Source organism: Protomyctophum parallelum (assembly GCF_964188405.1).
Source record: "Protomyctophum parallelum genome assembly, chromosome: 8".
In the NCBI taxonomy this organism is placed as follows: Eukaryota; Metazoa; Chordata; class Actinopteri; order Myctophiformes; family Myctophidae; genus Protomyctophum; species Protomyctophum parallelum.
The window spans coordinates 29,748,032-29,773,576 of NC_139703.1; the positions used below are offsets into that span (position 1 = coordinate 29,748,032).

Genomic DNA, 25,545 nt, shown 5'->3' on the forward strand with positions numbered 1-25,545 from the left:
TCCACTTGATCAATGCCAACAGCCGTTCAGCAAGTGGATTCATGAATGTATGTATATAGAGTATAGACAATATTTTAGGCCAATAAAAAAAACGATATACTAAATGTCCCACTTTAAACAAAAGAAGCCTGTCGGCAACCGGACTAATAAGTTCAAACTCGGGCACCGCCAAAACTCAGCGTATGCGTATGAGTAGCACGTGGCTTGGGTGCTACGTGTTTTTACTGTATAAGAACAAATCCAATAGGATTCGTTCCAAATTCTGATAAGATTTTTCTATCCGAATTAGTTTTGGCTAGGTAAGAAATAATCCTATAAAAATAGAATTTGGAACAAATTGGTGGTCCATTGCACTCAACTTTGTTGCACGACGGTGTCATGTGCCATGGCCCAAGAATAGACGATATAAGCTCACAGTACTGTATTCATTTGGCATTTGTTGTGTGTCTCTCTACGCACTGTACAAATGTTTTCGTTGTTGGGTCACGTTGTACACAAATGTTCTAAAAAGTTAAGCTCCAAACATGCTCATGGAATTATTGTTTTTTAAGCTGACCCTAATCATCCGCCTCGCTTGTTAGCCAACAGGGTTTCAGAAAGGAATGAAAGGAATTAGCCTTAGCAGCACAAAGACGCACGTTATGGCATGAATACAGAGGTGAACAGTTTTCCTTTTCTATTCCTGGCTAAATAAATTCCTCACTCAGGATTAGAAATATCAAAACACGTGTGGGTTAGACACGTTTGGCTCCGTTTCCCCCTTCAAATAGAATAGAAGGAAACGTGATATAAAGTGAAATGCTGTAAGCATATAGGACGCTCTCATTAACTCCCTCCATTCATTTATCTTTGACACACTATATCAGTGGTTCTCAAACTATTGTTGTATTTGGTCTCCCTGCCCTTCTATTGAGACATTTCAATTTAGATCCGGTGTCTATATAGGTTGAACATGACCTTTGACACAATCCTGTTTCTGCTCTGACACACAGTTGACTAGAAGGTCAAATTTTGATTTCTCCCCAGAGCAAGCAAGCGGATTAGCTCAGTGGTAAAAAATTATATATATATATATTTCAGTATTTGTGTAGGGGACCAGGGTTCAAATCCCTGGTAGACCAGACTAGTTACTTTATAGATACAAAACACATACATTAACCACTTCAGCCCTATATCCATTTCGGCCATTTAAAAACCCCCACAGGAGTCCTTAAATTTGTTAAAACCAAGACACCAGAGACAGCTTGTTTATGCTTGGACCACAATGCTTCACGATTTCAAGATGAGCCCATGTTATTCTCCATAGAGAAATTACTTCCGTGAACCAGTGGATGAGCGAGTGACGTCAGGACGTCTGCGCTCTATTCCCCTACCCTTTACTGACTCTGGTAGCGTCCCAGCTCCCCCTCACTAAACATCACACCTGCCATAGCAAAACATCACACCTGCCATAGCAAAAGGGACCTGACGAAGATATAACTGACGAAGATGTAACCGACACATCGAAACGTTGTCGAGCTTGAACTGTCCGTGATGTGATTCCTTCCTAATCATACCTGCCATACTCCCGTGTGAAGTGAGGAGCGCTTCTTACACATCATAATACATCATCTCATTCCGGGCAATGAGAATTTGCGTCAAATTCATCTCCAATGTTTGTGTAAACTTACGCAAACTCACTCAAAACTTTCCATTCATTGTCAAAGACACTTAATGTTTGTGTTAGGACGAAGTTTGTGTTTACACGCACACTAAAAGCTGGACTGGCTAGCGCCCCTCAATTTTTTTAAACTTATTCCAGCACTACTCTTTGCTGTTATTCTGACCATCTGTCTCCCCCCGTCCTTCTCTCAGAGGGTGGTGTGCCCCCAGTGTCGCCTGGGTGTGACCCGCATCCAGGACCTGTCCCCCGCCGACATGAAGAAGGTGCGTCAGCTGGCGCTCATCGACATGACGGCTCTCTGTGACCTGCTGGAGGTCGACGTCAAGAGGCACAAAACCTCCAAGAGGAAGATCGCGGGTATGATGACGCACGCATGCTTACACGCACAGCACACTAAGGCTGTACCCTAGCCCTGTTTTTAGGACTCGAACCTTCGGCAGGAATTTTCGAGCGAACCTTCGAACCATTCGTTTCTAATTAATTTGAAAAATAACCTTCGAGCTCCGAAGGGGGTGGGGAAAGTGTCATATAGTAGCTTGTTTACAACTGAAACGGACTTCCTGTGCATAACTTCCTCTTCAAAATAAGAGCCACATGTAATGATGTAACATGTAACATGTAAACACAACATGAACTTAGTACTCTTATTATGCATCTCGCCGAGAAATATTTTCGAGTAAAAAACACAAACAAAAACGAATGGTTCAAGCCCATTAATTAAGATTTGAGTACCAACCCTAACGAGGTTCGAACCCTGAATGTTCGGGGACAGCCTTACAGCACACATGCACACAGTAATATATACACACACACACACACACACACAGAATGTATACACACAAGGCATTGATACACGCATATTGACACAGGGCATACGTACAGTATATGTCAAGTAGGATAAAGACACTGGAGCAACTCAGACAGTTGGAGCCTATTTACAGGATGCGAGGATGGAAATGACAACTAAACGTGTAGATGTTACTGCCATGACCTGACCAAGATGTAGCAATGTTGTCTTTTCAGCCCTTGCATCCTGTTAATAAAAGAAAAGCCTCTAACAGTCTGACTTGCTCCACTGACGTTGTTGTACTTGACAGATTTACTGTATGCACTGTGGGATTCACACATGCACACAAACACGCCGCGCGCACACACACACACACACACACACACACACACACACACACACACACACACACACACACACACGCACACACACATAGCAGATGGCGTTGCTGAGCTTGTAGATTGGCAACTTTCAAAATGTTTGCCTCTGTCTTATTATTTGGCCAACTGTCTGGCTCCAGTGACATTATTGTGCTTGACAGATATACTGTACTTGCGCATACACACACAGTAGGATGGATACACACACACACACACACACACCGCAGGGCAGGGTTCCCCAGTGGTTGTCACTTTGGCTCAGTCCCTGTGTCACACAGAGGGAAGGAAAGGTGGCAGTGGGGTTGACACAATGGGGTTGAACTTGACAGTGGTTGTTGCTCTTCCCTCTCAGACGGCGCTCTGTTCGGCGTGCCCCTGGCCACTCTGCTGGAGAACGACCAGAAGGTCAAGGCCAACACGGCCACACCCCTCTTCCTGCAAGCGGTGAGCGAGCGTCACATTCTGTATGTTTGGTCTGTGGAGACGAATGTTGACTCTTTGCAAAGGGAACAGCCACAAGGTCATAGATGTCATTAACCCATTTAGGCCTGACGTCGAAATAAAAACGATTTTTCAAAAATAGCAGACCTACAAGCTCATAGGCACGCTATGAGCTTGTAGATCTGCTATTTTTCAATAGCTAAAGTATAACATAATGGTAATGCTTAGTTAAAGCACCAAAAGGGGTTCCCGCCCAGAATGGGTTAAGAGATTTTGTACATAAATGTACAAAAGTAATATTGTAATATTATTATTGCTATTAAAATTATTATTGTTTTGTATTTGTTATCGCTCTGTTTCGGATGAGATTTTCCAGCTCATATTTCTACCTTGAGATTATGTTAATGTGTCTGCATAAATAGTGAATAAATCACTTATACAGAGAGCAGATAAGGGGTGTTTTTATTCTTTGTTTTATCATTGCAGTCATGTAGAAGAAAACATTAAAGGTATATTCAGTGATTTCACTCAAAAAACCTTAGGTTTCGTTTTTGGCTGTGGGACCCAGCCTTTCGTCCAATCAGGATAGAGAGTCAAAAATGAAACCTAAGGTTTTTTGACCCCCAGGGGTTAACTGGGGACAGGGAGGAACTCCTTATATGGCCAGCACACTCTATAGTAGGGAGGATTATCACAACAAGACAAAAAAATAAGTGATATTTGAATTAAGTGAAATCACTGAATATACCTTTAAGCAGGCAAAGCAGCAACTATTTTTTTTGTTTTTGCTGAGCACAAGCTCTCATTTTCTCATGCACACAGACAAGACACACAGTGACATATCTTCAGCTATTCTAAATGTGCCTGCTGTCGTGCCTATAGAACTGACAGAGAATAAGGCGACTGATCACATTTTTTTTACCTTATTATTTCTGCCGAACGCACAACTGAGTGTGAGCCTGACTATGTCACCAGTGTAGGTTTATATGTGAAACCATTTTGACCACACCCTTCTCATGGTCGCAGTTACTGACAGTAACCAGCAGAGGGCCAGAGGTACACGAGAGGTTCAGAATGATCTTTAGAGGCTGCGGAATGGATGCTTCACTGATCTGTACTGAGAAGTGAACCCCCTATCTCTCTCTATCTCTGTATGTCTCTGTCCCTCTATTCTAATTCATCCCACCCCCTCCCTGTGTGCATTTCTCTATATTTACATGTGCAGTTATTGACCTTCTTGGAGAGGAAAGGTGTAGACTCTGAAGGGATCCTGAGGGTTCCAGGCTCTCAGTCCAGAATCAAGGTAAATATGCAAATTCAGTCAATTCGGGTTTCGTCAATGTATGTGAAGATGAACATGAATATGTTGTTTTAACCACTTAAGCCCTATTGTATACTTTCTCGTTCAATGGTGTTGCGTGAACGTAGCTGATCGAAAGGTTCACACATTTTACTCTTTTTTTTAAAGTTAATTTGTCATCAAATTTCTGTTACTTCTGATGAATTCCTTTATTGTGGTAGTGTTGCTTGTGGTGTGCTGTCAATTACATCAAGTGGACAGCTGAGGGTGCTGTTGAGCTCTGAGGAAGGACAAAAAAAATGAAAGGAACCAAAATGCCTGAGACTTTTAGTCAAAGGCTTGATAATAATGGACATGTAATGAGAACACAACAATGTTGACAACCATGTTTAAAACGGTTCCCCATTCTGTTGTCTGTTGTCATTGTTGCCTTTTTGGACGATGAATTGATTGAGTATGTTTAGCAAAAAACCAATAAAATAAGCAGATTTTTTTATTTGTATTTTATTTTATTTTTGCAATTTGCAATCATGATAATTCACCAGTCCAAGATAACAATAAGCATTACATCTGGAAAAAACATAACCCATTAACACTGGGAAAGCATCTGTCATTTTAGATTGTAGCTCAAATATAGCACATTGGTTGTCAATTCAAACATAGCATCTATTCTATATTGGAGAAGTTGTACCCAACACATGGCAAGAAACCCAAAGCCACAACAGCTACGTCGCTATTGCAACACCCACAAGACCATCTTACACACTACACCCACACACACTCACACGGCAGTGACGTCACACACTTACCTTCGCAGTGTTGCAACGCTATCTCCTCCTATCGCGCCGAACACTCAACGAGTACATCCTCAAGAAGGCGCAGCAGCGACTGTACTTTCTGAGGCGCCTTACAAAATTTGGCTTAAGTACAAAAGGACTAGTGAACTTTTATCGCTGTATAATTGAAAGTGTCTTAACTGGCTGTATCACAGTGTGGTACGGTAACACGACCGCTCAGAATTGCAAGAGGTTGCAGAGGACCATTAAAACAGCAGCTAAAATCATCGGCACTACAGAATTACCCAATCTCCATAACATCTACACCACTCGCTGTATGAAAAAAGCCCATAACATCATGGAAGACACCAGCCACCCTGCAAATACCCTGTTCAAACTACTCCCCTCCAAAAAACGCTACCAGAGCATCAAATCTCGTACCACCCGTCTCAGTAACAGTTTTTACCCCCAGGCAGTCAGGCTGCTGAACAGCTGACCTTGAACTGTATTGCACTTCACTTCACTTGCACTTTTCTTTTCCTGTTTTTGTCTTTTCTTGCACTATAGATGTTTGTTTATGTCCTGTGTATGTAAGACTGAGAGTGCTCTGAGCAAAATAAATTTCATTGTATGTATACTCTGTATCTATACAAATGACAAATAGACCTGAACCTGAACCTGAACCTGGAACGCCAAAACTCAACACCACCCGCCAAACACTGGCACTGGCACTGCCACCAAAAATGCCTCCCTTCCACACTCACGCCGCCAATGCATTTGTTTACTACAAACATTATTGCCCGAAGCACCCACACCCCCGGAACACTGTTGCCCTTTCACCACGCTAAATTCGCCAGTTCTATGCAAATTACATGTGAGAAAATGCATTCACAAGCCCACAAATGCCATTCAAATGCCATTCAACACACACTACGACTCGCTTACAATTCGCCAACCTGGCAACTACTACCCGTCTTTTAAGCCACTCCCCTGTGCTGCTCTGATAGTCTCCCTGACAGTCCTGTCCGCAGGAGAATAAAACAAGGAAGGAGAGGAATCTTCGCCTCACGATTTTGCTTATTCCTTCTAAATCACTGTATATAAAATATCGCTTACTCAGCGAATCTCTTAGTTACGTCAACATTGTTCTTCCACAGAACTTGGTTTGTTCCAGACTATTACAATTACACCGTTCGAATTTGCCATTTCGCCTGCCGATTACTTTTCATTGCGCACACACACACGCACACGGACACACACACACACACACACACAGGAATAGCCGTGCAGCCTATACACGGCGCCAGCGAGACAGGACGTTATAATCTTCAGTTTCATTAAATAACTGTCTTTCTCCGCACGCGCACGTGCGCACACAACATTATTCAACTGAAATGCGTAACGCCAATATTGGGCTAATATAGGTAATATGCTACCAATATGTGGGTAGCCTGCAGCCAGGGATTTACCCACGGAATGAATATATATATATATAATCATCTATACCAGGGCTGCCCACACTTTCTTTTACTTCAGAGCTACTTTCAAAACGACCAGCAAAATAAAACTATCATCCCATTGGTTTTTATTTTTGGTATTTGACTTTGCTACTGATGATTGTACGCAACAACAAGTATTGCATTGTGTGTTTGAGCTGACAGGCCCTTTTTGATGTCAATCAATCAAGTCATCTCAGGTCATCTCAGATGCAAAAACCGTTTTTTATATTAAAATTATATATATTTTTAGGGCCATGTCATGTGGTCTACCTGCAAAGCCTTTGTGATCTATACTGGTAGATCCTGATCTACCTTTTGGGCACCGCTTAACGTCAGATCAGCCGTTTTGTCGGTCAGCGCCAAAAATGCTCCCCGACAGCATAATCGGAGCAAATACCGGGCAGTGTGTATGAGCCTGTGTTGACTACACTACACTAATAAGGACACATAATAATAACTAATAACCCATCCGTTACTACATGTGGAGTCAACTCCCGCAATTTCCTTCTTCCCATAGTGCGCGGCAAGGTAACTCTGGGATGAGCGGCCGCGAAATTCTAGTATATATATATATATATATATATATATATATACATACATGAGCTTGCAGGTCTGACAAATAATCAAATTTGAGCACCACTGATTTTCAGAAAACATTCGTAGAATCGGCTTGAGGTCGGAAAAGCCATTTACGTTGTTATAGCCTTCAAAACCGGGAAAGCATATGTGTCATTTTAGATGTTGGAGTATATATCAACAGGGTTTCTTTTACTTTTTTTAAATACAAATATTATTTTTTCTTCTGAAAACCAGGTCAGGATTAGGCCTCAGGTCTAAATGGGTCAATGGGTTAACACTACAGTGAATGAGTGTGTTGCTCTCTCTCTCCTCCCGTGCAGCTGCTCCAGCAGACCCTGGAGTCCACCTTCTACTCAGGAGGCGTGAGCTGGGACGAGGTGAGCCCCAACGACGCCGCCGCGCTGCTCAAGAAGTTCATCCGCGAGCTGCCGTCTCCGCTGCTCACCGCCGAGCACCTCAATGCCTTCAGCGCCGTCAGAGGTCAGTGGCCCGCCGGCCTCCTCCACTACACCACCAAGTACACAACAGTGCTTCTCAACCCTGTGGGGCTCTGTCTGTGGGATCATGGGTTCTCCCCTGATGACAGTGAAGTGACATTTTAACCCATTTAGACCGTATAGGACGTGTGGAGCCGTCCTAGCTAATCCATCTGATGGATTGCGAGGTGGTGTACACACATTTTCATTGATATCAAATGAAAGAAAAATATTCAGATATGTTTTTCTTTTTTTGGGGGGTTGGCCTCTCCTTCTGCACCATACTCCTTGCTGTTCACGAATGCGCGCTGCCGTTCACTTCCCTGTTTACTAATCTAGGGAGCTCTCCGTGGTTTTGACCAGATGGATATACTAAGCTCTTCATTTCTGACTTCAACATGCCTCTCGTTTAAAATATGAACGCGAGGCATTATTGAGCGACTTTATAGTATAGCGAGGTAACCAAGCAAACATTAATTCTCCAGATTTTTGTACGAAACGGAAGGGGGGGGGGCTTTCCGAGTAAAAGCTATCATATCTGCGTGGCACCCCAAGCTGCTATTTTGAAAGAAATCCCAGCGCTGATTGTGTTAAGGAACCTTTGGATAACTCAAACGAAATAAAATAAATAAAATTACTAGATGTTAAATGGTGCATTTATATAGAGCTTTTACCCAAAGCACTTTACATAGATTGTGCATTACACATTCACCCATTCACACACACATTTATACACGGGTGGCGGAGGAATCCAAGGCACAAACCTGGACATCGGGAGCAATTGGGGAAGTCTTGCTCAAGGACACTTTGACAGTAACTCTGGGGGAGCCCGGGATCGAACTGGGAACCTCTACCGGTCACTCTATCCCTGAGCCACTGCATCAAAACTAATGAACAAACTATACTATAAAAACTGGCCAAACATTGTCAAATAATATAAGAAAGAGGCAAACATTGTGAAAATAGCTGATCTACAAGCTCTCAACGCATCGCAATAAGCTTGTATATCTATACTCTTTGCACAATATTTATCTGTGGAACCGAGTCAAACTCAATGTAATGCTTCAACTCCTGCAGTTCCAAGTGCTTATCAGGGTGGAGAGGGTCCCTAGTTCTAAATATTTTTGAATATTTTTCTAAAAAAATAAATTGGGGGGTCGTGGCCAAAAAAGGTTGAGAACCACTGAAGTAGAACATATCTTATTTGTACACTCTCAGATTTAGTTTAAACCCATTTAGTTTTGTTCACGTAACAAAACAATAAATACATGTTCCACCAATCAATTCCCTCTATAAGAGCAGTATCAGCCGGTAGTACGGTAGTGTGGTGGTGTTTACCTACAAAAACACCTCTCCCTGTGTTTTGCCGTTTTCACTGTTTGTGACCAAAAGCAACTTATTTCACAGTTCATTGTGAACATGCGTTTGTCACATTGAGGACCCGTTTGCAAATTCTTCCCTCCTTCGCTCTCCCAACCGTGTGGTATGATGATGGTGTCACAAGCTGAAAACTACTGATAAACAAGCTCGCGACGTGATGTGAGCTCAACAGAAGATAAATCAGGCTTTTAGCCACCAGACAGCTCAGCATGTTTCACACCATAGTTAGTAGTTACCACTATAAAGTCACTTTTTATTGTGATGACGGCGGCATGTGGCGCTTGCGATCTCTGCTCCTCAACGAGAGGAAAATCAACCCTAGTAAACACAGACTTGGCCTTTTCAGAGGTGGCCTTTTCAGAGAGGACGCTGACTGTGATGTGCCACGAGAACTGGAGCAAATGACGAGCAGCCCCCTGTGAAGGTTTCATTACTGGAGCATTAGTTTCACCTGAAGAAAAACAGAAAGGGTTTAATATGACTATCGATGTGATTGATGAGTCGCTGGGTGTCTAGGTGGAGAGACGAGGCGGTCTGACGAGTTCAAATTGATGAACGATGTGCGAGCATGGAGACATAAGCTAACAGACCTAATGGCCCGCTGTCACACTGCCATTAATCTTTACACATCCCATTATTCTTAGAACTATAGAGAAACACTATAGAGGAAATGAGTTGCGTGTTTGTTTTTGGTTGTGTGTGCGAGCGTGTGTGTGTGTGTGGGGGGGGGGGGGGGGTAGCTCAATCAATGTTTTAGAGACAGATGATGTGTGTGTATGAACCAGGTCTTATATTTGCTCGCTCACTTCTCGTTTCCAGACATCTCTGAGCTGAAGCAAAAACTCCACATGTTGAACCTTCTAATCCTACTGCTGCCTGAGCCCAACAGACACACACTAAAGGTACGCACAGTCGCACGCACACAAACACACACACACACACACACCCCACTGTTGGTTGCAGCTCAGCAACCATCAGCAACCAACACTTGTGATTTGCGACAGTATGGAACCCGGTGTCAGCTCTCACCGTTATTATTATTATTATGACGTTAAATGTTTTCACAGCACACCCTCACATTCTTTCACTTGGTCCTTCCAAACTTCTCGAATCATTCATGCATGCCCTCAGACACAGCACACAATGCCACACATACACGCTCGCTCATCCTCACGCTCTATAGTTTCACACCAGAGGCAAACAACACATAAATAAACTCCCAATACACACACATTTGCCCCGACCGACAAAAATACATCTACTCAGTGCACACCCACACAAATATACAACCCCACACACACACACACACACACGCAAACAAACAATGGTGACTTGTCACCTCACAGCACACCTCTCTCTTTTAGAATGCACAAGAGGCCCATTTATCTGTTTTGTGCTGAATGTCCACTCAGTCCATGACTGGCCCTCACTGTTGTGTGGAGTTCCACTTTAGCCAGTAGTATCAGATGGAGAGTTGCCTTGTCGAGAGAGCCACGTGTTTATTAACTACTCGCAGCTACTCAGCCTGAAGAGCCACCATATTATCTCTCTCTCCGTCTCTGTGGAACTGTTCACTGTTTTTAATGGCGCAGCCTACGCGAGCGACCAGGCTGCCACCATCTCTTATGTTCACGTGCTGAGTCAGCTGACAACCAAGACGGCCTCTGCAACATTTTTGGCCCTCAGTGGAGAAGTAATTTAATGTGAAAATGAATCACGTCCACAAAGGGTGTTCCGCAAACACATGGACGCTACAGACTTATACTGTATACCTTGTAGGTATATTTTCTTCTTCAGATATTTTTTGGAGCTTTTCTGCCTTTAGTCATAGATTATAGTGTAGATTGACAGGAAACAGGGGGAGTGAAACGGGGAGAGACACGCAGGAAAGACCGCCAGGAGCGGGACTCAAACCCACGATGCCTGCCAGGCCACTTATGTGCCTATAGGTGCCTGGACCACGGCCCAGGCCATATCTCTAATACTTTCTAAAAGTCAAAACTATTATGCTTTCTTTGTGCTCTGTCAGAAATTAGCTGATCTACCCGCATTCTACAATGTGAACATGTTATGTAGATTTGTAGCTATTTTCAGCACATAATGCACAATACATTGAAGTATAAATCAGGCATTAGACCAGGTCACTGTTACAACCTCCACGGAGAGGTAAGTGATACAAGATTCTCATGTTAGTCATAAATATCATTCCAATAGCATAAACAGTGTGGCACAGACGTATAGCTCACTCATAGTGAACCTGCTCTGTGAGTTTATGATGATTTCACAGTATCATAACACAGACCTGTTTTGTGTTTCAAGCCGATTTGAAAGCCTCTAATAGTTATGTATGGCATGCATTAACCCGTGACTCATTCTTACTGACGTACGTGCTGCTGTCAGATTGTTCTGTTCCGTAAGTTGAAACCTGTCTGAACAGTAAATATGGAGATCTGCCCATATACGGAGATCCCCGATCCTGATGTCATCGGTATATGCCCATACAGGGCACGCCCATATAGTACTGATGAAACTATATCATTCCGTGTTACGAGAGAGCGAGAACCCGAACAGTGTGCAGCGCTAATGCTCACAGGATGTCCCGTCATCACGAAGGTGTGAGCTGTGACGCGTGTTCCAAGGCGAACTTCCACGAGCGACGATACAAATGTTTAACATGTTACGACTACGACCTATGCGCGCCGTGCTACGAGGGCGGCGCGACCTCGGCCAAACACGCCGTGGGGCATCCCGTGCAGTGCATTCTGACCCAGGCCGACATTAACCTCTATTATGGGGGAGAAGCCCTCTCGGCGGGGCAGCCCCAGGCCTTCACATGTCCCCACTGTGGCAGAATGGGCCACACCCTGATCGCCCTGCACGAGCACGTAGCCGCCGAGCACGCCAACACCTCCACCCAGGTGGTCTGTCCTGTGTGTGCAGCGCAGCCGCGCGGCGAGCCTAATCGATTGACCGACGACTTTTCCGGCCATCTCACACTCGAACACGGAGCACCCCGAGACTCTGTGAGGTCAGGGGGGTACCGGGCCATTAACATTACCGGACAAAACGCTTCACGGAGCTCCAACGCCAACGGCGGAGAAGCCACAATGGACGCCATAGCGGAGCTGCTGTCTCAGATGTCGGCGGCGCGTGACCTGGCCGGCGGCGGCCAGCTGGACTGGAGTCCACCAGCCTCCCAGCTGCTGCAGCTTCAGGAGCAGCTGCAGCTGGAGCGCCAGCAGGTCCAGGCAGCACGGCAGCAGCTGGAGATGGCCCGCAACGCCACCCGGGGGGGCGGCGGCTTTGCCACCAACCCCGCCGTCATCGCCACCAACCCCGCCGGCTCCAGCACCAATCAGGACACCAACCCGGGGCCCGGTGAGTCCGGCGCGCAGCTCACGGCACACGGCTCCCAGTTTCTACTCGGCAGTCTGAGCGAGCCGCCGCTGTCTGAGGTGGAGCAGGAGGCGAGCGAGGCCCAGTGGGCCGACAGGAGCCTGTTTGTGACGGAGCTCCTGCTGTCCACGCTGATGTCGGACCAGGCCTCTTCCTCCCAGGATAGGAAAGACTGCCATCGGCCACCGCCGAAGTTCGGTGACTTCGAGTCTATGGGCTGCGTGGAGCTCATGACCCTGGACGTGGCACTGGAGAACCTCAACCTCAAGGAGACGGCAACTCCCAGCGCAAAGACGGCAACGGCAACGCCTGCGGAGGCTCCACCCCTTTAACCTCGCCCAAACTGACTATACTCTGTCTGTCCAACTATACTCTGTCTGTCTGTCTGTCTGTCTGTCTGTCTGTCTGTCCAACTATACTCTGTCCAACTATACTCTGTCTGTCTGTCTGTCTGTCTGTCTGTCTGTCCAACTATAATCTGTCTGTCCAACTATACTCTGTCTGTCTGTCTGTCTGTCCAACTATACTCTGTCCAACTGCCAATGGATGAAAAACATGCCAAAAAAGGACTGTGGCTCTTTCCTGACGCCTCTTACTTATTACAGAAATTTGTTTGGGGCGCCCACTGTATTTAGAACAAACATTAAAGTTCATAGACTTGGCTGGCTCTAAGTGCTCTAAACAAACATTAAAGTCCATAGACTTGGCTGGCTCCAAAGTGCTCTCTGAAGTGCTCTAAACAAACATTGTAATATCCTCAAAGTCCACAGAGTTGCCAAACAATTTATGTCATAAGTGCTCTTAGCAAACATTAAAAATCCCATAGACTTGGCTGCCATATGACGTAATCTTCAAAAGCCATGCATGCATTGGAGGGGCTAGTGCCCCTTGAAAATCTATGTAAAAGTTGATATTCAATACCACATACCAGTAACCCTATTAACCCATTAACCCAATAACTCTGCATTCAGAGATCTTTGTATGCCTCCACTGTTACCGTAGGAATGCAAGTAACCACCCCCCCCAAAAGGAGAAGAAAAAAAAAGAATTTATAATTAGATTTAAAAGTAAATAGAAATGACGTGCTATGGCTCTGGAAAGCATGCATATACGGACTGGCATATTGTGGTCGCCATGTAGAACCAACCAGGCGGTCTTAGAGTTAAGCCTGAGATGAGACAGACCATATATGGAGAACTCTATCTGTGACTGTCAGTCCTTGTCCCTTTTATACCCATATATGGAGATAGCTGATTGTTTGTGCCTGATGCCATGACAACACATTGACGTTAGACAACACACTCCATATTTGCGCATAGGTACCTGCATCCTGGACACCTTATATGGTTATGGCTGAGTCATACAGTAGATAGTCCCTCGCTGTCCTTCAATTTGTTATTGAATGTACAGTACCTCATGTATCTTAAAAATCACACCTGTGTGAAGTGAGGGGAACTCTTTAATGTTTGTTAGGACAAAATAGCCGATTTGCTCGTCTACAATTTACAGTATGACGTTAATTCTCCATTCACTGTCAATGGCATTTAAAGTGCAAATAGCATGCATTTTAAAACTGCTTTTAATATTTAATATTATATTGTCTATGTCCCTAAAAGTTATTTCTAAAGGTTTGAGCCTCAATCACCACTCTGATATAACCAGTCCTTGTCATTTCTTTCTGGACTTTGAAAGCAGTTTTAGCTGCAGTACCACAATGTCCTGAGGTGGTGGGGGAGCTGATATGCAGATTATTTAATATTTGAGTCATTATAATACTGATGCTAGATAAAACCAGGCTTGTTTCCATTCCATGCCAGCTTGGAAAATCAACAATGGTGGACATTGTAAACAAAGTGGAAATTAAAATTTGGAACTGAAGAAGGAATTATACAAAGTAGGGTGACATTGATGACATCACGATGAGGACAAAATCAGTTGAGCTGTTCCTGAGAGCAATTTCCATTAATTATAGCACCCATATGATATGAAAGCCTGATTGTTCAAAAATTGTTATTTGTGGGGATATAAAACACATATGGGAGCCCCAAAAGCACAAAAGAAATTGAAAAAGTTGAATTTTATGTTATAGGTCCTTTAATGTTTGTGTTAGGACAAATCCTAGTCTACACTATAGCTGAATATAGGAGCGCCCCTCAAACAATTGTTCTGGTTATTGTACTAGGTAGAGTAGACAGCTCAAACGTTAAGCACTTTTGGTACCAAAAAGTTTTTACATTTCTAAACATATTTATAATATGTAAAATGTAACTAAAGCTCAAAGCCAGCAAGTTTTTCTCCAAACTTGTTTGATGTGGTGGTTTTTATATTTTCGTTTCTGTGTTGGTCATGTGACCCACAATACCATATAAGGGAGGCTGTCATTGTCCTTCATCATTGTCACCTGATGAAGGCCAGCTATGGCCGAAACGTCATGTCATTATTGTATATGTCGGTGTTTTAAACTAAATAAAACACTGTGGAGCTGAGCTGTTGTACGGACTTCCTCTTCTTCTACTGAGTCATAGATAGCTCAACCGTCTGGGCTGCTAAGCCAGCCGGACGGCGTGCCGCGTGTTCGACTCCCGAGCCGCGTGTCACTCCCCATCTCTCTCCCCTTTCCTGTCTAGTTACTGTACCCTATGAATAAAGGCAAAGAAATAATGCTTGATTATTCTGTGAATAGGATGGGGGGAGGGAGGGGGCTTTGTGTGTGTGTGTGTGTTAAAGGCAAAAAAATAATGCTTGATTATTCTGTGAATAGGATGGGGGGAGGGAGGGGGTTTTGTGTGTGTGTGTGTGTGTGTGTGTGTGTGTGTGTGTGTGTGTGTGTGTGTGTGTGTGTGCGAGCGTGAGAGTGCGTGTTTTAAGTTAAATTTTGTATACTTTAAAATTATTGTACTGTGTTTTTGCTTGATCAGAAAACAAATAAAAAATGAATGAGAAAAAAATAAAGGCAAAAACCGCCAAAAAAATCTGAACGGCTGCACCCCATGGTTTGGCAATACACACAGTAGTCCATTAGGAAAGGAAGGTTGGATTACCATATTGTCTCCATTCTGACAACAGGGCAGCTGATGTCGAAATGGGTTCCATATCCGAGTGCCTCTCTTCTCGGTTCATTGACCGCGTGTGCATCTGTACATGTCAGGCGCACGTGCATGCATGCGTACATATGTGCCCGCCGTCTGTGTGTTATTTCTCTGTACGTGTGTTTGAGCATTTTTTTCAGACTTTAAATGCATCATTCGTGCATGCATGCATGCCGATGCGTTCTCGCATGCGTTCATCTCTCTGAACATATGGCTCTCTCCTCCGTCCTCCAGGCGCTCCTGGAGTTCCTCAGCAAGGTGGTGTCCAGGGAGAAGAGGAACAGGATGAACCTGTGGGCGGTGGCCACCATCATGGCTCCCAACCTGTTCCTCCACAAGGCCGTGCCCAGCAGGCTGACCGAGGGCGCCGAGAAAGGACAGGCGGAGAAGGCGGCGGACATTATGAGGCTCCTCATCCGCTACCAGGACCTGCTCTGGACGGTGAGTCGGCCTTCAGAGAGCAACACACAATTCAATTCAATTCAAAGGGCTTTATTGGCATGAGAAAACATACGTTTACATTGCCAAAGCAGAAAGAACAATACAACAATACAGTAATACAATCAAAACAAAAATGATGTACATTTGAAGGTCAGAATCTACAATAGGTCAAATTCTATGTACCAAGATCACTCAATGCAGGTATAGGTATAGTGCAGGAATATACACAATGATTAGTCTTTAGGGTGGTTGTGTTCCATTTGATATCCTTCTCCTATCACAGGAACTCACAAATCTTGCTGCTGTGTTTGCACATTGTTGTACTTCGCCCAGCAGATATGGGAGTTTTTTGTCATTGGTCATGTTTTCAAAACCTCTGTGTGTGGTTGTAATCTGTGGGAAGTATGTGTCTCTGATGTCTTGGTACAATGGGCAGATGGTTAGTAAGTGTAGCTCGGTTTCCACTTAATTTTGTGTGCAGTGGGTGCATAGTCTGACTTCTCTCGGGATACAGGTCTGCCTATGACGGCCTCTCGATCGCGAGACTGTGCTCACTGAGTCTGTACCTAGTTAAGATTTTTCTTTGTTTTGAGTTGGTCACGGTGCTCAGGTATTCTGCCACTGTGTATTCCTTGTTTAGGGCCAGATAGCCCTAAACAGTTCTAGTTTACTCTGCTTTTGTGTTGCTTCTTTCCAATGTGTCAGATAGTTTTCCTTTTGCTGTTTTATAATTTGGTTTAGTCCAATGGGTTTTCTATCTCGTGGCTCTGTTTGACTGATATATTATCGTATAGCGTCGGCTGGCGTGGTGGAAACCTTGTATGTCCAAAACTGTTATGTTTCAGGACATGGAAAAAAAGGAAGCTGTGTTCAATGTATTTATTATTTTAGTCACAAGCTCTTGTTAATACTTTTCATTGCTTAAATATTTATAGAACCTACAGAAACACTTTCGCATCGCACAGCAAAGCCTTGTGAGCTTGTGATTCTTGCTACTTTTGCGTGACACTCACTCAGTCATTTTATATTAACGTTGAAATTTGGAGATACAATATGGATGTTTTAACTTTTATGGGGTGGGGCTGAGTAATGCCAAATGTATACGTAGTTATACGGCCTGGTCCCGCAACGAAAGTGCTGTAGCAGATCTACAAGGCCACAACGTGTCACACCACAACACATTGTGAACTTGCAGATCTGCTATTTTTGGTAAGGGTCAATGACTACGTATAAATAGTGTACAGGCATGAGCAGTGGATTACACGTCATTGCAGTACTCTTAGTCGAACTCACATAATAATAATATATCACTACATTTGGGAAAACAATTTACCTCCATTCAAGTTAATATTTTTAAGATATACCGGTAGAACGTATAGAAAGTATTGTCCCAAGAGTCCCTTCCCAGAAATGAAGGCAATAGGCCTACAATAGGCCCAATTCACTAAGCTGTTTAGTGTTTACACCCATATTTTGGGTGTAAAGGAATAATCCAAACTTCCCACATTAGAAGTCTAGAATAAGGAATTCTAATGACATACAGCAAGCTTTGGTCCCATCATGTAAATCTGCATCCGAGCAGACTTGAGAGAGCGTGTCCCTCCGCAAAATTCACTGGCAAAATAAGATTACTGAATCAGACAACTAACGTGGGAAGTTTGGAAAATTCCTTTACACCCCAAATTTGGGTGCATATTAGTGCATAGTGAATCGGCCCTGAAATGTAGTGGAGTGAAAGTCATCAGCTTGCAAAAAAAGACAAAAAACATGTAATATTCCAAAATATTACTAATACTACCCATTCAACATTGTTATAATTTAGCTATTGAAAAATAGCAGATCTACAAGCTCGTAGCACGCGCTATGAGCTTGTAGATCTGCTATTTTTCAATAGCTAAATTTTGAAAAGTCGTGAAAATATTTATTTCAGAAAACTGGAGGTTTTAGAAGATATATTTTTTTATTTCGAGGTCAGGCCTAAATGGATTAAAGGACCACTTCACCACTTTTCAACGTATCTTCATATAATAGGTCCTCACTAATAATCATGATAAAATGGCACGATTTTCTTTCTACTCAGTCTGTGTCTCATAGGAGAGCTGTGGGCAGTTTAGAAACCGTCTTCCAGTGACATCATCATTAGGCAGATTATTTTTTAAACAAGATTTTTTTACAAAAATGTTTAGATTTTCATTATCATGAGAGCGATGGCTTCCATTTTCGCATTGCAACTTTTCAGGACTAGAAAGCCTGCTGCTTTTATTAGGCCCACAGCCCTCCTTTGAGACACAGACAGAGTAGAAAAAAACTGCGCCATTTTTTCATGATTATTAGTGAGGACCTATTATATGAAGATATGTTGAAAAGTGGTGAAGTGGTCCTTTAAGTACAGTACTCAAATAAATCTACTGTCTACCACTGGTTATTGGTTAACACGACTCTCAGGGTGACGCGACGTGTTTTGTGTTTCTCTCAGGTGCCTAACTTTCTGATGAGCCAGGTGCGCAAGCTGAACGAGAACAGCAGCAAGCGCTACCAGTTCTACGACCGCCGCATCAAGAACCTGCTGAGGAAGATCCACACGGACAGCCGGGACAAAGACGACAAGAAGTCGGCAGAGGTCAGACGCGTACATTTTGTTTAAAAAAAGAATCACACAGGGACTAAAACAACAATGCGTGAATTAACCCATTTTGACCTGAGATCAGATTAAAAAAATGTCTTCTACATCCTGACAGTTTTCTGAAAAAACTATGTTTCTATGTCAGTCGTTCGAGCTTGTAGATCTGCTATTTTTCAACACCAAAAGGGGTTCCCGCCCAAAATGGGATAAGAAAGAAAGTAAAATCTCTGAAGAGAGAAAAATGTAATACCTTTTATCCTTATCAACTGAACTATCCCTAGTTTTAGTTTGCACAATCTATTTCTGCTCAGGACGGACTCCATTTTTGTCAGTTTGTTAACCTTGTCCCTTTTTGCTTGTGTTGTGTAGCCGTCCCGCACGGTGAAGATCCAGGTTGGAGATCTGGTGAGCAGCACCATGGAAGTCCAGGTCAACGCTAACTCCCGGGCGTCGGACCTGCTGGCCCAGTTCCACCGGCAGTTCCTCTGCAGCCCTGACAAGAGCAAGGGCAAGCTACGGAGGTACAGTATGATGCTAATACAATACTAGTATGTTGACTAGAATGACTAGTTATCAACCTTGCGTACTTCTTAAGTTTTCCTTCCTTTTTCTATGATTTTCACTACATGTATTGATTTGTACTTCTCAGAATCATTACGATGGATATACTTTTATTTGTGCCATACCCCTGTGCAATCAAACCTTTATTTTGAGGGGATAACTGATTGATCGTCATGTCCGGTTCTATTATGTCCCCCGTGCAGAAATGGCTCCACTGTCTTGCCGGAATGCGCAATCTACGAAGTGGGAGGGAACATTGGTAAGTAGAATGATGGAACCATTCCTCTTGGCTTGGACATTCACATGTCTTTCTGTCTGTTGAACTGATAAGGCTAGTTAGTGAGGGCCTTACGCAATGAGCTGTGCACTGCATCTGCACTTATCAGACCAGACAATTGCATAATTATGACACACATGTACTACGTGCTCTCACACACGAGAGTATACAGTAGATGGGCTCAGGGCCATCGATCTGATGGACATTGCATGTGTGGATGAGGCCTTTGATGTGTTTTTGTTGATCGGCTTCACTAGGAAAATCCTTTAATGAAGAAGACTCGGCTCTGAGGTTGTACTTAGTATGATCTCAGTAATTTTCTATTCACAGCTTCGGCCATATATTGTACATAAACAGACCAATTTTTTTTTATATTTAAATGTGTCCAAAGTTTCTAAACTATATTATATTATTATTGATATATTATTTTCAGACATTTATTTTGGGCGGGAACCCCTTTTGGTGTTTTAAACATTATGTTATAATTTAGCTACTGAAGCTCATAGTGGCGCGCTACGAGCTCGTAGGTCTGCTATTTTTGAAAAATCACAAAAAAATGGGGCACAAATCTTTGAATATATAAACGTTTTTTTTATTTTGACGTCAGGCCTAAATGGGTTAATCACTGAAACCCTCAAAATGTGACCTTGCGTGTGTGCGTGTGTGTGTCATAGGCGAGCACTGTCTGGATCCCAACACGCACCTTCTGGACCTGTACAACAGCAACCCAGGAGGGGAGTGGCTGATCAAGATGAAACCCTGCAGTCCCACCAGAGGGCTGTGACAGCCAGGACAGGACAAGACAGGCACGCCAGAAACTGTGGAAGGATGGAGGGACTGGGGGACATGCAAGCTCCTCCGTTTACTTACGCCAACAGAGGACAAGGGCAAGAGACGCCATGCCCTGAGATGTAAAGACTGCCAGAAACACAAAGGAGTCCAGAAAGCTTGCACTCTCTCTCTCTCTTTATTTCTATCCCTCATTTTCTATCTATCTGACTACCCGTTTGTATGTGTGTCTTTCTGTCAGTCGGACAGACAGACAGACAGACAAGTCCTGCAAGGACTGTAAGGACAGTGAGCTGGGAGAGAACAGGACAGGAGAGTTGCTGGACCATTTTGGTTTGCTGTCTGTATCATCAGGCAATCAACTCTGACAAGAGCAGATGGAGATGCAGTGCGCCTCTGGCTACAAGAAGACACTAACTGACTGACTGCAAGAGACTCAAGTCGCTCTCTCTCTGTCTTTCTCTGTCTCTCTGTCTCCATTTCTCTCTTTCTCTCATATGCACGCGCACAGCCGCACACACACACACCTCTGCTCAATTTCTCCCTTCCCACTTTGCAACAGACATTTTGCACAACAAAAGGTGGGCTGATGTGGAGAGAGCGTGTGTGTGTGGTTCCATTCTGTTGATATCGGCGCCATTCAAAAAAGGTAAAAAAAGAAAAACTCTGCGGGGGAAGGGGACACAGAGACCCTGATGAACTGATACCCCCCTATCTGTCATATGCTCTGCTCTCTCTCTCGGGACTTCTAAGACGAAAATAAATCTCAAATGTCCATCAACACCTGACCCCCCACAGAGAGAAAGAGCACATGTAACTCCTTTTCTTTTCTTTCCTTTAAATGCCAAGGGATTTCCGGCGTCTCAACATCTGTGAGCTGTGTCGTTACCTCTAAAAGGGAGTAGTTAAGGACAGGTAGCGAAGCTGGACTTCAGCCTCCTGCCTTTGTTTTTAAATGTTTTTTGATATACTGAAGTGACTCTTGCGTACAAGTGATTATTTCTATGAATGTGAAACAATACAATGCTTCTGTACATGAATGTTATGTGAAATACATTTAAAATGAAGGGGAGTCACTTATTCTCTCACTTCAGCAGTGTGACTGTGGTGTAAAACTTACCCATTCTCCTTTGGTGGTATTTGCAGTGTTCTTGTACTTTCTGTTGTTTTTGTTTTGTTATTTTCAAGATCAGCTCTTTCTCTCAATATCTCTCTTGGGATTTCCGCTAAACGACTTTGTTGGTATACCTTCTCGGAGGATACATTTCATGCCTAAAAACATATAGCTCTTGCCATATAGTATACCTTTTGATAAAGACGTGTTGATGAAATCACCAGTGCTGTACTGTATGTCTGACCTGAAATGTATCAGATGATTGTATTGTGTCGTGACTCTCAGAGTTAAACACGACACCATTAAGCTATCGCGGCCCCAAATCACACGTGCACTCTTAAGCAGAGAATGAATGTGCTGCCTGAAATGTTTTGTATACCGATCGTTAAAGACTCCAGTCTCAGTTTGTGACGCCATGTTTGTGGCTTCGCCGCCATTTTGAAGAAAAGTGTCTCCCGGACTCGATAAGCGAGGGTAATGACGGGCCGGGCTCGCAGCCACATCCATCATCGACAGCGCTGGCTCCATCTCGGGGAGCCTTCTTCCCCCCATAATGGATCATAATGGCGGTGTGATACACGCATCAGAGGGGAGGGAGTCCCGTGGGCCATGGGAGGAAAATGGAATGTAATATATGGCTGTTGTAAATTCTACTGCCCCGCTGGACGGGACAATGGACAAGTGCTGTGCTTGCATGCTTTGGTTGTATGTGGGGGAAGGGGGGGGGGGGGGGGTTCTGTACATGTGCACCTGATGTGGGTTCTTTTTTCTTTCTTCTTTTTCTGCCTCAGCATGTCGGGTCAGAAACCTGGTATCTCCATATTTATAAAAAATATTATGATTTTCTGTAAATCAGTGAGCTTACAAGACTGTCGCCACAAAATTTGTGAAAATAGCCGATCCACTGTACAAGGCTACAAGCACACAACGCATCGCAACGTCTTGTGCGCTTGTAGATCGGCTATTTAACTTTTTTTTTGGACATACAAGGTTTCCACCTGACTGTGTGTGTGTGTGTGTGTGTGTGTGTGTGTGTGTGTGTGTGTGTGTGTGTGTGTGTGTGTGTCGAGCTTCATTACACAAGTCCAATTGGCCTGTCCCCCTGCATCCAAGGCACAGTTCAGTGCCCCGGCACAAAGCACGCTGACGAAACGACCCTTCTGCTGACAATGATCAGGAGAACTAGGTCACCTCTAAAGCATGCCTCCCAGAGGGCAAGCAAGCAGTATGACAACCTATAGCCAAGCCCCGGAAACAGGACACACACACACACACACGCTGTCAGTTGACCACATGAACCCCTAGCATCCCTATTCTGGGCTAAACGTTTGCCGAAAATAGCCAGTCGGCAAGCTCACGGCGAGTCACATTGTGACCCGTTGTGAGCTTGTAGATTGTATTTTTGACAAACTGGATGGGTGAAGAGAGAATAAATGAAAGGGCCTTGAACAGAGCCCTGGGGGACTACAGTCAATGAGGTATAATAGGGTTTGAGTGGTTAAACAATGGAATATGATGTCTCCGAATCACTGCCGTAAGTTTCCTCTATATTAAATGTATATCGAGTCATTGTGTTTGTTGTGACAGGGAAGGAGAGGAAAGAAGAGCTGTTTGAGCCATTGAGGCTAAATTGATATAAAAATGCAATATAAACAGTGTTAAACTACTGTATATAGTCATCCAAGGCATCTGTAAGGAGTAAATGATTGCCAGTCATAAATGATGGTTGCGTCAAGCTAGGTATTCATCTGTGTGGTCGTGGACCTTTTTTGTTGTAGCTCATAAACAAAACAATCTAGTCTACTGTACTTTGTTCGTGTTAAAGACACTGGTATCTTTTACAATGCTGTATGGTTGACAAAAACAACACACAGAATGTCTGTTCAGAGAGTTTACATCAGTTTGTATGTTCTCTTCTGTGAAAATATCTTAGGCATTACGATGAACTCCCCCCCCCCCCCCCCCCCATTTTTTATAAAATAAATGTCTCCCATTTGTTAATAAATGTGAAAATAACATTGTTAAAGTGTGTGTGTGTGTGTGTGTGTGTGTGTGTGTGTGTGTGTGTGTGTGTGTGTGTGTGTGTGTGTGTGTGTGTATGTGTGTGTGTGTGTGTGTGTGTGTGTTTTTGAGGAGAGGAGAGGAGTGAGGTGAATGCATTTGTACGTGGGCAACATTTATCATGCATATGAATTTACAGCTGCTTTCATTCTCACTACCATAGGGGTACTCATGCATTCACTAACGGGGTGGCGGAACCACACACACACACACACACACACACACACACACACACAATGAAGAAAATCTATTGTGAAGTAATGGTTTGCTGTACTGGTATAATCAATGGATAGATTAACCTTGTAACGTGTGCCGGTTGAGAGGCCGGCGGTCCGTCACTCCTTGATTAATCATTGCATTCCCTCCTGGAAAACCATTCTCAACTAACTGCCTCATCAACTTTGATTATACGAGGTCTCCCAGTAGCCACAATGGGTATTGAAGAGCCATAAGGAACAGCTATAACCTGATTCATTGTGACCTTTTAACATTAGATTTTTTCTTTACTTTATATGTCTAACACACACACACACACACACACACACACACAATGCTGTAAGGTTGTTGTTGTTATTGTTAGAGAAAAGTTTGGAGGTCTCAACCACACACCCAACAACCTCAGTCATCACCCAGACAGTGCCTGCCCGCCAGACCCTTTAAGCAGGATTTACTGTATACGTCAACGTATGCCGGTGAATCTACAAGCTCACAAGCCTGATGATCTACAAGCTCACACTCTGCGTTGTGGACGCAAGGCGTCGTGAGCTTGTAGATCATCTATTTTCAGTGGGCGACACTGTCGTGCGCCAGAGCATAAAATAGCAGCCTGCTTTCGGATCTAATGACTGTAATCAATGGATGAATAGCAATCAGCTGGCCCTGTATGAGGCCCTGGCACAACGCCTGACCCGTGGATCCCTCCACCAATCAGGCCTCTGCATCCCCCTTTCAGGGCTAATCACAGAGCACAGCCACTTTCACTGCATTTGACAGAAGGAAACGGGCCTCTCCTGCTTTCCTCCTTTGTGTTGATTTGACGGGATATGACTAGATTGAGCGATGAGGGGAGAGTGCTTATCGTGTTGAATGTGAAGCTTTTGGTTTCCACCTGCAACCCGGCAAAGTGATTATGTTGTTGACGAAAATTATTATTATAATTATGAATTACCGTACTCCAACTTTCAATTTGGTGTCCCTATGTGATGTTGTTGTAGCCTATATCAAAATATAAATTTGAAAAAGAAATGTGGAGCAATTTGTCCATTAATTGTTTTAAAACTTTTGCTTCTGAAATAGATTTCCGAAAGTAGAAAGCGTAATCAATGAAGGTATAGCAATTTTAGTACGGCAGTTAACCAAACCTATTGTGCATTTTATGACTAAAGCATGAAACTTTCTACAGTGTTTCTATATACTATGAAGTTTGTTTTCAGACGTGGAACCACTTCTGAGTTGATGTCTGTAACTCGTTAGAGGCTGTACACATATCGGGTTGTCAAAAACATGCATTTTTCCCTTTTTTGCAGGCACAAAGACAGTATATCAATAAGAAGAGTTCTGGAACCCACTAGTCATCATCAAATTGCTTTAGTAGGTTAAACTAACAGTAGAAGATATGTCAATTGGGTTTCATGGGTCATTAGGTCACACAAACACCTCACATAAACACAGACACAAAAATCGGATTTTCAACCATTTGTGTTCAATTGGATTGAGCATTTGACATCTCTTCTTAACATATCCTATTTGCAGTAAAGAGTGTCTACCATGCAATGACATTATTAGAGAGGCCTAACAGTCTCCTGAGCATGAACAAAGGGCAGACTTTTTGCACTTGCATCGCTTCGTGCACCCTTTCTTACAACCACAATGTATCAGTTCATAGCAGCTCTGTGAGGCTTCTGGAAGGGTGG

The 25,545-nt window shown here is 43.6% G+C and overlaps 2 protein-coding genes across 4 annotated transcripts in view; both read left to right on the plus strand.

Annotated features, from left to right (window-relative positions):
- arhgap40 (Rho GTPase activating protein 40) overlaps window positions 1–22,262 on the plus strand; it is a 45,297-nt gene extending 23,035 nt beyond the window's left edge. For all 3 annotated transcript variants that reach the window (XM_083770965.1, XM_083770964.1, XM_083770963.1), the window contains exons 6-15: window positions 1,855–2,020; window positions 3,183–3,274; window positions 4,497–4,574; window positions 7,746–7,905; window positions 10,101–10,183; window positions 16,001–16,207; window positions 18,684–18,827; window positions 19,200–19,351; window positions 19,595–19,650; window positions 20,343–22,262. In XM_083770965.1, the coding sequence (XP_083627091.1) occupies window positions 1,855–2,020; window positions 3,183–3,274; window positions 4,497–4,574; window positions 7,746–7,905; window positions 10,101–10,183; window positions 16,001–16,207; window positions 18,684–18,827; window positions 19,200–19,351; window positions 19,595–19,650; window positions 20,343–20,452 (1,248 nt within the window). In that variant the 3' untranslated portion in view covers window positions 20,453–22,262. The remainder of the gene's footprint in view (window positions 1–1,854; window positions 2,021–3,182; window positions 3,275–4,496; window positions 4,575–7,745; window positions 7,906–10,100; window positions 10,184–16,000; window positions 16,208–18,683; window positions 18,828–19,199; window positions 19,352–19,594; window positions 19,651–20,342) is intronic.
- Window positions 11,876–13,009, plus strand: LOC310863712 (E3 ubiquitin-protein ligase KCMF1-like; the record flags this gene model as incomplete). Its single annotated transcript, XM_083772208.1, has 1 exon — window positions 11,876–13,009. The coding sequence occupies one exon, from the start codon at window positions 11,876–11,878 to the stop codon at window positions 13,007–13,009; it is 1,134 nt and encodes a 377-aa protein (XP_083628334.1).
- Window positions 22,263–25,545: the final 3,283 nt, after the last annotated feature.